General features: G+C 43.9%; 1 protein-coding gene across 2 annotated transcripts in view; it reads left to right on the forward strand.

Moving 5' to 3' along the window:
- Positions 1-12,886, forward strand: part of LOC127624041 (dynamin-3-like) — a 69,385-nt gene that overhangs the window by 33,416 nt on the left and 23,083 nt on the right. For both annotated transcript variants that reach the window (XM_052098652.1, XM_052098653.1), the window contains 2 exons: positions 510-619; positions 5,481-5,592. In XM_052098652.1, the coding sequence (XP_051954612.1) occupies positions 510-619; positions 5,481-5,592 (222 nt within the window). The remainder of the gene's footprint in view (positions 1-509; positions 620-5,480; positions 5,593-12,886) is intronic.

Here is a 12,886-nt window from a genome sequence, read left to right on the forward strand (position 1 = left end):
CACCCATAGTTTGTGCACATACAACCACAGGTAGCGAAAAACTCCCACCCACACAAAAATTGCACTTAGAATTAGTGCTGTCATGAAAATTGGATAAGAAGTAGCACATGGTCTTTGCGTGTAGCGTTGCTCTTTGCATGCTTAGTAAAATAGAGCCTGTGGTCTCATGTTTGGACCGTACTGTATATTTCTCAAACACTCAAATGTTTTGCACTATAGCACATGATTTAATGGATTGATATAATCAATATAATTTTTTATGAACTATACTTTAGTAAACTATATTTGTTTCATTTGTTATGTTAGCAGTTATACAAATTAAAATGCTGGAAGTGTCTTTTTCTGATTTTATTTGCAACTCTTTTTTTTTTTTTACCTATCTGTTTTTTTTTCACATAGTTTCATCAATGTATTTCCATCTCTGCATCACAATTCTTTATTAAGAAAAAAGAAGACTATTAGTAGTCTACACTTGTAGTTTGATTTCTGCACTAAATATCACCCCACAGGAAAAGGAGAAGAAATACATGCTTCCTCTGGACAACCTGAAGGTGCGAGACATAGAAAAGAGCTTCATGTTCAGCAAACATTCCTTTGCCATCTATAACACAGAGCAGAGGTCAGTCACACATCAACACAAACAATTTTTCTGTGAGGGTTAGTCTTCTCTCTTTTTATTAGAACTGCATCACACATTTATTAGCCTTTTTCTATGTTGTGTGGATGTAACATGGTGAAGACTTTTTTTTAACAACTATTTTTAATTACTACATATACATGCACGGTTAATCCAGATAAAAGGAAAAGTTTTAGAATTAAAAATAACATTTCTCATTTGTTTTCAAGTCTTCACTGAATTGAAGGTGATTCAGGACTTTATGGCTATGTTCACACAGCAGCAGGATACAGTTGTCAGAGCTGTTTTGAGTGCTTAATACGATTATGTTCACACATGGTTCAGTTATTTATGAGAGTGACAAGCACATTCTATATCCGAACTGACACCCGCAAATTTTAAGGTCTCAGAACCGCATTCTCGACAAACCTGTGCTGTGTGAACGGAACGTACTGGACAACTAGTTGTTAGTTACGCCATGTACAGTGAGAGACACGCTGAACTGTACATGCATGTACCTCGTGTGATTCATGTGGGTTTTGTTTACTCACGGAGACTGAGAAATTGTCTGTATCATCCAAAGATCACAGCAGAGTTGTGACTTTGTTTGTTAGTTCATACAGACAGCATTCAAACTGCTACTGTAAGCTGTTGTATGAACGGGACATTTCAAGACTCAAGACTAAATATGGTTTTCTACTCGGAGTGCATACTTGTCTCATTCCACGGCCCTGCTGGAAGCATGAACTTCTCTGATTTCCCATTTTTACTGCACATTGACTCTTTGCGGATGTGGGTTGTATAATATCAAATGTTTTTACACCAATGCCTATTTGTCAGAGTTTGTGAAGTAAACCATTACCAATCTCTATCTCTATCTATCTATCTCTCTCTCGCTTTTTCTCTTTCCCTCACATTGTCCTTACTAGCAATTTAATTGGTTACTATTTCTGTGGCTTGGGAAAACTCAATGGACCCAAAGCCCACACAACTGTATAATAAAGATAAAATACACCCAAAAATTATGTCATTATTGACATACCTCTTGTTCTTCCAAACCCATATGCTGTTATTTTTTCTGTGGTGTGAAAAAGAAGAAATTTGATTCTTAATTTGAAGAATGAAGAATCCTTACATAGCTGTTAAGCTCTCAACCATACAATGGCTGTTAATAGTGACCACCACTGTCAAGTTCCATAAAATTATCAAATAATTTGTCCATACAACCTGTGAGCTATATTTCAAGTCCTCCGAAGCCATGCGATAACTTTGTTACCCAAATTTAAGTCATAGATTACTGATGCCCCAGGCCACTATAGCCGCTTTTCCATTGGGCCAAACAAATATTTTCTAACATAAACACTCTAGCTCCACAGTAATACTTCACAGAGAGTGAGGCAGGAACAGGGGGCGCAGTAGGACACATTTTGACACATTCCTGGCCAGTGGCGTGTCTCTCTCTCTCTCTCTCTCTCTCTCTCTCTCTCTCTCTCTTTCTTTCTCTCTTTTTCTCTCTGTCTTTGACATTCTTTCCTTAAAAGTGCAGCCTCTTTCGTTTCAGAGTACGGGTGTGTCTGGGATTGATTAGCTGCTTAATTGTAGAGATGTCGGTTTGCTGCGGTGAACGCACACACACTGTCACAAACTCTGTCTTACAAACACACACACATATGGCTTTGACACAGAGGGAGGCATGGCAGACTATTGTAAACACACCCTAGGCTGCCCCACAATCAATCAGATGCTCTTGCATGGTACACACCCACACACACACACAAATATTCATCACTCTAAGCACTCAGTATAAAGATATTCAAGCACTCACACACCCCATACTCATTCCCACTCACAAGCAAAACACTACCCAGCACTCTGAAAAATCCCCTTTCGCGCTGTCTCTCTCACTCTGCAAACACAGACTCTAATGATCTGATGTTTCACACTGTGCCTTCCACAACCACCAATAAGTGTCAGAACAAGCAGTGATGTCAGGTGGCAGAAGTCATTTTGCCACAGAGGTGACATTAGTCTGTCATGAGGACGAGGAAAACACATGCACGCACGCACGCACGCACGCTCACACACACACATGTTGGTCTACCTATCATTATGAGGACTATCCATAGACATAATGATTTTTATACTGTACAATCTGTAGATTCTGTCCCCTAAACCTAACACAACCTCTAAACCTAACCCTCACAGAAAACTTTCTGCATTTTTAAATTTTCAACAAAACATCGTTTAATGTTTTTTAAGCTATTTAAATTATGGGGACACTAGAAATGTCCTCATAAACCACATTTATAGCATAATACCCTTGTAATTACCAGTTTGTAACCTAAAATTTTTTCCTCGTAAACCGCCTAAACATGCCCCCACAAAACACACACACACACACACACACATACACACACACACAAACATACGAAAATGGCTCATGAGAAAAGCATAGAGCATGTTCTCATCCGCCTCGATGCGTTTATGCGTCAATGCTTGCACTTTTGGGTCTTTGTGCTTTATGTTCAGGTTTCGTTGTAACGCCATATAGTTCTGTGCTATTCTTGTCTCGTTCAGGACCATAATTAAAGGAATGTTCTGGGTTAAACTCTGTCAACAACATCTGTAACGTGCTGTTGATTAACATAAAGTAATTTTGATTCATTCCTCAATTTGTAAAAACAAACAGAAATCGACGTGTTTACAATAGTGCTCTATCAATGGAAGTGTATGTGGTAAGGCATTCTGGAGAGTGTTAAAGCAGAAATGTGAAGCTAATAATTTTGTTTGGACTTCGTTTGTGTGTTAATTTTTGTGGGGTTTTCTCCATGTAAACAGTACTTTTAAAATATTTATTTATTTATTTTGTATATTTGCATGCATTATGTTTACTGGTTTTACATGAACATGACTGGAGTTGACAAATTTGATATGTTACACAGACTTGGTTAGTAAGTGATTTTATCACAATCATTTCATGTTAACGTGTATTTTGTTTCTGTCTTGTTGCTGTACTTTCAAAACCTTTATTTTAATGGTTACTATGCTGGTATTCCTTGCCCAATATACTTTTATTTTAAGAGAAATATAAACACAGTTTTTGTTTGTTTTTAAAAACTGATGGATGAGTTGAAATTACTTTTGAGGTAATCACCAGCATGTCACAGATGTTGCTTAACTTGTATTAAGCCTGTAGCATTCCTTTAACATGCATCCAAGACTTTAGCACATGATCTAAGGTTTAGTTCGAGGAAAACTCTATAATAAGTCCAAGAAACTAAGTGAAATAAAAACAAATTTTGGTTAAGCACAGATTGTTTTGTTGATTTTGTGCATACAGAATCTGAATCCTTTGGTAAAGTCAGTGCCATACTCTGTGGTTTGAAACGGAAAATAAAGTTCAGGGTATTCATGACCATTGCGGTTGTCCTGTCATAAATGTCACAAACTACCAATGAATTATGAATTACTTTACCACAAAAAAGTATTCCATGTATTACACCTTATTAGGAGAGACTGCAATGAGATGGCTGGTGGAATTCAGGGCACCCACTTTTTTGTATGGGTGCCTCGTGCTGCCCTTGGCAAGATGCCGCCCTTGGCAGCTGCCCATGTTGCCCATGCCTAAATCTGCCCCGATCAGTTCATCTCTTGACATAAACAGTTAAACACTTAAATGCCAGATTAAGTCATAATGTAAGCGGTTATAGCAAAAATACACAGGGGGTTTTCGGAGGATTTCTCATTTACAGTAATAGCCAATTAGTATCGTCATAGAGTCATAACTGTGCTTGCAAAAACAGCATTTTGTACCTGAGTTTTGAATGGGATCCAAACATGTGAGAATGCGGTTGGTTTGGTTTGTTGTTTCAGTGTGTGTGAGTTGCCTGTGTCCACACACATGGGCGTTTGTGTGCGTGTGTCCGACTTGACCCCAATCTCAGGTTACGTTCTTACAGCCTTATTCTTATCAGCCACAGACTAAATCAAATACACATTGAACATTATACTTTAAGCCTCTTACCCCACAGGCACAACAAAGAGATTCAATAGCCACAAAAAAGAGGGAGAGAAAAAAAAAGAGAAGAGGAACAACAGAATAATTAGGGGGAATGTAAAACAGATGGAGAGAGACGGGCTCCAGATTCCTGCCTCTTTCGGGGCTGGGCTGGTGTGAACGAGGGGAAAAAGAGAGGGAGACTGGTAGAGAGTGACTGGGTTAAAAAGGTGTGGATGGGAAAGCCGAATAAAAAAAAGGTTAGACAGAACAGCAAAACCTTCATAAAATGTATCGAAAAGAAAAAAGGGATAGATTATCCAGAAAGAATGATATAGAAAAAGAAACAATATGTCATAATTTACTTATTCCAATTTTGTTTCAACAACTTTCTTTCTGCTATAAAGCAAAAAGGACATTTTAGGCAGAATGTTAGCCTCAATCACCATTCACTTTCATTGCATCTTTTTCTCATACATTGAAAGTGAATGGTGACTGAGGGTAACATTCTGCCTAACACCTCCTTCTGTGTTCTACAGGAAGAAAAGAAAGACACGTGCATTTATATCAACATGAGGCTGAGTCAATAATGACAGAATTTTTATTTAAGGGTGAACTATCCCTTTTAGAAATAACATTAGAAGTGATGAATGATGAAAAACAAGAGTGATTGATGAAAAGAGGGGGGAAGAATACAAGAGAGGGATCGAAATAAACATGACTGAATCAATATTCTTGTCAAAGGGGACAGGAGGGGTGGTCTGTGGTTTTGAATGGACGATGTTTGCGAGAGAATGAGTATTTGTTTGTGTGAGATTGTACGTGCTGCCATGGGAACTGGCTAATGAATGATTACTTTCGCCGTAGGAACGTGTATAAGGACTACAGGCATCTGGAGTTGGCCTGTGACACGCAGGAGGAGGTGGACAGCTGGAAAGCCTCTCTGCTGCGGGCCGGGGTCTACCCTGAGAAAACCACAGTAAGCACAGTGAACCCAATGGCTTGTGTACTTGATCACTAACCTCTCTATTCTTAACTTCACATCATTGCAAAAAAAGGTTCCAATTAGAACCAAAAAGGGCTTTTATGACCAGATGATGTAGAGCTATTGGAAAACCTTAATAAGTTCCACAAAGAAGTCATTCTTCTGAAGTAGGTTCATGCTGCTCTTTTCCACAAAGCAAAATAAGAAACTGATCAGAGACTGTCAAGCTCTAAAAAGAGTAAAAAACAAAAGCAACAACACAAAAACATATAAAAAGTAGTCCATTCTACTTGTGCGCTATATCCTCTTGAGTGTTGCTTTTCAAAAGTGGAAAAGAATGGACTCAAACTACTACTCAAACAGTGAAAAATCTAAATTAAAATAAGTATCTAAGCTCAAAACTGGAAAATATCCAATAATGAAAGCTGAAATAAATGTGTTACGTCAGATAATCAGATTACAAGTAAATCCACATATATCTCCGAGCCACCGAACACACGTATGAAATGTTTGTGCTTAACATTTCATACGCTGTTAATTACGTACATTATCATTTCAATTATTGTGCTTTTGCTGCGAACTCTCGCCCATTTGAGAGCTTGTTTATAATTAACAATCGTTGTGTAGAGAAGTTGTAAAGACTCAGGAGAAGGCAGACGTGGGGGTTTGAATCCAAATGCGATTTATTGAAGAAAGTAGAGGGAACACAAACACTGGAACAAAATAAAAGGTCCACAATGGGAAAACGAAACTAAAACTCGGAAGAACATACAGGGGTTACACAGGTTGGGGAAGACATCCATGAAGGACAGGGTAGAAACATAAATGGTAACCTTGAGCACGACAAGAAACATCAACAACGATCGACAAAGACTGAACAAAGAACCAGGGTTTAAATACATCAAGGAACAAACAAGAGAATGAGGGACACCTGGAAGAAATAATCAGGGAAGGAGAAATAATCAAGGGAACACCAATCATAATAACAAACTACAAAGGACTACAAAAACCAAACAGGAAACAGGGGCTAAACTAAACTTCAACATACAGTGAGGAAAATAAGTATTTGAACACCCTGCTATTTTGCAAGTTCTCCCACTTAGAAAACATGGAGGGGTCTAAAATTGTCATCGTAGGTGCATGTCCACTGTGAGAGACATAATCTAAAAAAAAAAATCCAGAAATCACAATGTTTGATTTTTTAACTATTTATTTGTATGATACAGCTGCAAATAAGTATTTGAACACCTGTCTATCAGCTAGAATTCTGACCCTCAAAGACCTGTTAGTCTGCCTTTAAAATGTCCACCTCCACTCCATTTATTATCCTAAATTAGATGCACCTGTTTGAGGTCGTTAGCTGCATAAAGACACCTGTCCACCCCATACAATCAGTAAGAATCCAACTACTAACATGGCCAGGACCAAAGAGCTGTCCAAAGACACTAGAGACAAAATTGTACACCTCCACAAGGCTGGAAAGGGCTACGGGAAATTGCCAAGCAGCTTGGTGAAAAAAGGTCCACTGTTGGAGCAATCATTAGAAAATGGAAGAAGCTAAACATGACTGTCAATCTCCCTCAGACTGGGGCTCCATGCAAGATCTCACCTCGTGGGGTCTCAATGATCCTAAGAAAGGTGAGAAATCAGCCCAGAACTACAGGGGAGGAGCTGGTCAATGACCTGAAAAGAGCTGGGACCACCGCTTCCAAGGTTACTGTTGGTAATACACTAAGACGCCATGGTTTGAAATCATGCATGGCACGGAAGGTTCCCCTGCTTAAACCAGCACATGTCAAGGCCCGCCTTAAGTTTGCCAATGACCATTTGGATGATCCAGAGGAGTCATGGGAGAAAGTCATGTGGTCAGATGAGACCAAAATATAACTTTTGGTCATAATTCCACTAACCGTGTTTGGAGGAAGAAGAATGATGAGTACCATCCCAAGAACACCATCCCTACTGTGAAGCATGGGGGTGGTAGCATCATGCTTTGGGGGTGTTTTTCTGCACATGGGACAGGGCGACTGCACTGTATTAAGGAGAGGATGACCGGGCCATGTATTGCGAGATTTTGGGGAACAACCTCCTTCCCTCAGTTAGAGCATTGAAGATGGGTCGAGGCTTGGTCTTCCAACATGACAATGACCCAAGCACACAGCCAGGATAACCAAGGAGTGGCTCTGTAAGAAGCATATCAAGGTTCTGGCGTGGCCTAGCCAGTCTCCAGACCTAAACCCAATAGAGAATCTTTGGAGGGAGCTCAAACTCCGTGTTTCTCAGCGACAGCCCAGAAACCTGACTGATCTAGAGAAGATCTGTGTGGAGGAGTGGGCCAAAATCCCTCCTGCAGTGTGTGCAAACCTGGTGAAAAACTACAGGAAACGTTTGACCTCTGTAATTGCAAACAAAGGCTACTGTACCAAATATTAACATTGATTTTCTCAGGTGTTCAAATACTTATTTGCAGCTGTATCATACAAATAAATAGTTAAAAAATCATACATTGTGATTTCTGGATTTTTTTTTTAGATTATGTCTCTCACAGTGGACATGCACCTACGATGACAATTTCAGACCCCTCCATGATTTCTAAGTGGGAGAACTTGCAAAATAGCAGGGTGTTCAAATACTTATTTTCCTCACTGTAAAAGCACAAAGACAAAATACACCAATGAACGTGACAGAAACCAAACAGGGAACAGGAACCAGGAAACAGGGGCTAAACTGAACTTCAACATAAGAGCACAACAACAAAAGACACCAAAGAACATAACAAAACCCCCCCTCAAAGGATCGGATTCCAGACGATCAAAAAAAAACAAAAGACAAAAAAGACCCACAAAGAAAAAACAAAATGAGGGTACCAGGGGCAAACAGACAGTCCAAGGGACCACAAGGGGCAGACAGACAGTCCAGGGGGGCACAAGGGGCACAGAGACAGGCCACGGGGGTACAAGGGGCACGGAGACAGTCCACAGGGCCACTTGAACAGTCCACGGGGGCAATTAGGCAGTCCACGGGGGCACAAAGGGCAGACAGGCAGACCGGGGAGGCCGAGAGGGCTGGCACGCAGTCTATGGGAGTGTGTGAAGGGGACCGGGTCAGGTGACCTGGGGGGCGTCAAGCGGGCAGGGACAGGTCCAGGAGGCCTGGGAGGCGGCCACAGTGTGGGGACAGGGCTGGGTGGCCCGGGAGCTGGCCATAAGGCAAGCACAGGGTCAGGAGGTCTGGGAGTTGGCCATGGGACAGGGGCAGGTTTGGGGGACCTGGGAGGAGGCGTGGCCTCTGGAGAGGCCGGCGGAGCCGCGTGAGGCAGAGCCAAGGAGGACTTCTGAGGCGGAGCAGTTGAAGACTTGGGTGGCGGCGCCGTGGAAGGCGTAGGCGGTGAAGGCACGGAAGGCGGAGCTGAGGGAGCCACTGGAGGCGGAGCCGAGGGAGGCTCAGGAGGTGGAGCCAAGGGAGGTTCAGGAGGCAGAGCCGGGAGAGGCTCGGGAGACTCCGGAGGCGGAGCCGTGGTTTGCAGAGCTGTGGGAGGCTTAGGGGGCGGAGCCGAGGGAGATTCAGGAGGCAGAACTGAGGGAAGCTCAGGAGGCAGAGCAGAGGGAGGCTCAGGAGGCAGGGCCGAGGGAGGCTCAAGAGGCGGAGCCATGGAAAACTCTGGAGGCTCAGGGGGCGGAGCCGTGAGAGGCTCAAGAGGCAGAGCAGAGGGAGGCTTAGGAGGCGGAGCCGAGGAAGGTGGCGCCGTAGGAGGCTCTAGAGGCGGAGCCCTGGAAGGCGGCGCCATAGGAGGCTTTGGAGTCTCTGGGAGCAGAGCCGTAAGAGGCTCGGGAGGCGGAGCGTAGGAGGTTCAGGAGGCTCAGGATGCTCGGGAGGCAGAGCCCTAGGAGGCTCTGGGGGCGGAGCCCTGGGAGGCTCGAGAGGCGGAGCCCTGGAAGGCTCGAGAGGCTCGAGAGGAGGGTCCCTGGGAGGCTCGAGAGACTTGAGAGGCGGAGCCCTGGAAGGCTCGAGAGGCGGGGCCCTGGGTGGCTCGAGAGACTTGAGAGGCGGGGCCCTGGGTGGCTCGAGAGACTTGAGAGACGGTCGAGGCTACAGGCGCTGGCTCAGGGACGGTCGAGGCTACAGGCGCTGGCTCACTGACGTCGGAGGCTACAGGCGCTGGCTCACTGACGTCGGAGGCTACAGGTGCTGGCTCACTGACGTCGGAGGCTACAGGCTCTGGCTCGCAGACCGGGGCAGGCGTGGGCTCTGGCTCACAGACCGGGGCAGCGTGGGCTAGGTAGCGGAAGCCTTTCTTCTCCTCCTCCTCCGGGTGGACGAAGTTGGCAGCTCTGGCTCGTTGGTCACGGCTGGCGTGGGGGTTGGCTTGCTGGCAGGTGGAGCAGGCGGAACAGGAACAGCCATGGACGACTGGAGGGTCACCACTCTGGGAGGAGAGGCAGGATCCTCCTCAACCACACCCACAGTAAACGGTGAGCCGCATGCCAGCAGCGTCTCCTCCACGAAATCGTGGAGCGTCCAGCTGCGCGTCGCCGGTGGCAACCGCTCCCTGAGCGAACTGGTGAAGAACACCACCAGGGAGGAGTCAGGGAAGTCGGTGGCACTCGCTAGGTCCAGAAAATCACGGACATGGTCCTCCACCGGCCGGCCCTCCTGCCTCAGGTTCAGCAAACGACAGCTTGCCCGAAAAACCGCTGGATCCATAGTGGTCGATCGTTCTGTAAAGACTCAGGAGAAGGCAGACGTGGGGGTTTGAATCCAAATGCGATTTATTGAAGAAAGTAAAGGGAACACAAACACTGGAACAAAATAAAAGGTCCACAATGGGAAAACGAAACTAAAACTCGGAAGAACATACAGGGGTTACACAGGTTGGGGAAGACATCCACGAAGGGCAGGGTAGAAACATAAACGGTAACCTTGAGCACGACAAGAAACATCAATAACGATCGACAAAGACTGAACAAAGAACCAGGGTTTAAATACGTCAAGGAACAAACAAGAGAATGAGGGACACCTGGAAGAAATAATCAGGGAAGGAGAAATAATCAAGGGAACACCAATCATAATAACAAACTACAAAGGACTACAAAAACCAAACAGGAAACAGGGGCTAAACTAAACTTCAACATAAAAGCACAAAGACAAAAGACACCAATGAACGTGACAGAAACCAAACAGGGAACAGGAACCAGGAAACAGGGGCTAAACTGAACTTCAACATAAAAGCACAAAGACAAAAGACACCAATGAACATGACAGAAACCAAACAGGAACCAGGAAACAGGGGCTAAACTGAACTTTAACATAAGAGCACAACAACAAAAGACACCAAAGAACATAACAGAAGTCATGCTTCCTGATGGGACAAAGATACACAGATTGAAAGCCCAATGTCCGAGAGCGAGAACCACATTATAGCGACCACGAGGAGGTTACCCAATGTGACTCTACTCTCCCTAGCAACCGTGCCAGTTCGGTTGCTTAGAAGACCTGGCTGGAGTCACTCAGCACCCTGTATTTGAACACGTGACACCAGGTGTGGTCAGTGTCTTTACTTGCTGAGATACCCCTACCTTTTGTGTTAAAGCCCCAAGTTTCCTGTTTCCTCCTTTCCCACCTAACGAACCCCTTCACACTGGTGCCGAAACCCAGGAAAATTGGAGGAAATATGGTGGCGTGGTTCCTCCTTATATCGCTCTCCTCAATGCTTCCTGCAATCAGAAACAGGTGTTAGACATTATTGTGCTCAGGTGTATGCACCCTTACCGCTTTCTCTCTCTGATTTATACTCCACTGAAATGTAATGGGACAGGTATCTACTGTAGACTCTCATTCAAATGTGCTCTGTGGGCCATGCTTCCCCTGACTTCTGTGAACACATTCAAGTCAAGCGTTGTGTGAATGGTCGAGTTTGAATGTGCAATAATGAGTAAAATTTGGGTCTGTTGCTTACACAATTGATCATATATCCTTAAATGACACAGCACACATATAACACACAGTTATATGGACATTTATGGTGCCTTTTTGCAGTTTGACAGTCACCGGTATCTATATGAGTTTGTTCTGTGAAAAGGAGCAGCACGACATTATGTATAATTGCAAAAATCTGAACACCATCATCTACAAGCTGCATTATTCAAAGAAACATACATTGCAACAGTGTGTGCTTCTAATAACTTAGTGGACTGTAGTTTCTGCTCCAGTAGTGTTTCAGTCTGAGTGTGTGCTGCAGGATTCATGGTGGCTCTGCTCAGGGGTCAGGAGCTCTGCTGCATTCCTCAGCTCTTGTGTCACTCCATGGAGGATCAGAGAAGGAGGGGGCTCTGAGCTCTGTTTCTAATCAGCTCGCTTGCATTGTTTCTTCATGCTCCGCTACACCCCCCCACCCACCCATACACACACACACACACACACACACACACACACACACACACGCACACACTCACACACACACACTCCAGTCTCCATGTAAGCTTTGGAGCAAAATGTTGAGTGATGTCACGGTTCTGTCAGGATTCCCCATTATTTGCTTTGACAGAAGTCTACCACACCCCCACTGACACTCGTTCTTTCCTTGCTTCTTATCACACTGTCTTTTGTTCATCCTCATTCTCTGTCTCGTTCTCTTTATGTGTGTACTCATTGCTGTCATTGGGTCTCATTCACTAACCGCGTATATGCAAGTATTTGTTTGCACTATGGCCATAGAAACATGGAGAGGGGAATTCACTAAGAATTAATTGTGCCCATCAAGGGTGCTATTTATTTGCATGAATGCATTGTCTCTGCTGGTTTAGCGGCAGATCCACTAAAAGAATAATGCAGATCAGGCACTGGTGCAAACACACACACACACACACAAAAATTATTTGCATGCCGTGATTCTGATCTTGCGAGTCAGTTCTGAGCACTATATAACACGCAGCAGGCCACCATGATCTAGCATACTCTGCTGGGACTGTACAGCATTAATCCACTACTGTAATCCAGACACCTGAATCATCTCTTTAAAATGCTGAAAGTGACTACACCGCACATCCGAATATATAACAGGTTATAATGATCCAGAGGTGCCTGCAGCTGTATGGCTGGATGCACTGGGCATACCTTGAGAAAAAGTTTCTCTGAATATTTCACCAATATTTTTGCTGTTTAAAAGAACTAGCGATGCCAAATTCGGCATTGAATCATTCATTTGAGTCGTTCTTTTCAGTGAATTGGCCGAATGGCTTACAAAATTGTCTGAATCGATTTGTAATTCATAAAAACAGTATCGGGGAAC

The sequence above is a fragment of the Xyrauchen texanus genome, chromosome 30 (assembly GCF_025860055.1).
Source record: "Xyrauchen texanus isolate HMW12.3.18 chromosome 30, RBS_HiC_50CHRs, whole genome shotgun sequence".
Lineage (NCBI taxonomy): Eukaryota > Metazoa > Chordata > Actinopteri > Cypriniformes > Catostomidae > Xyrauchen > Xyrauchen texanus.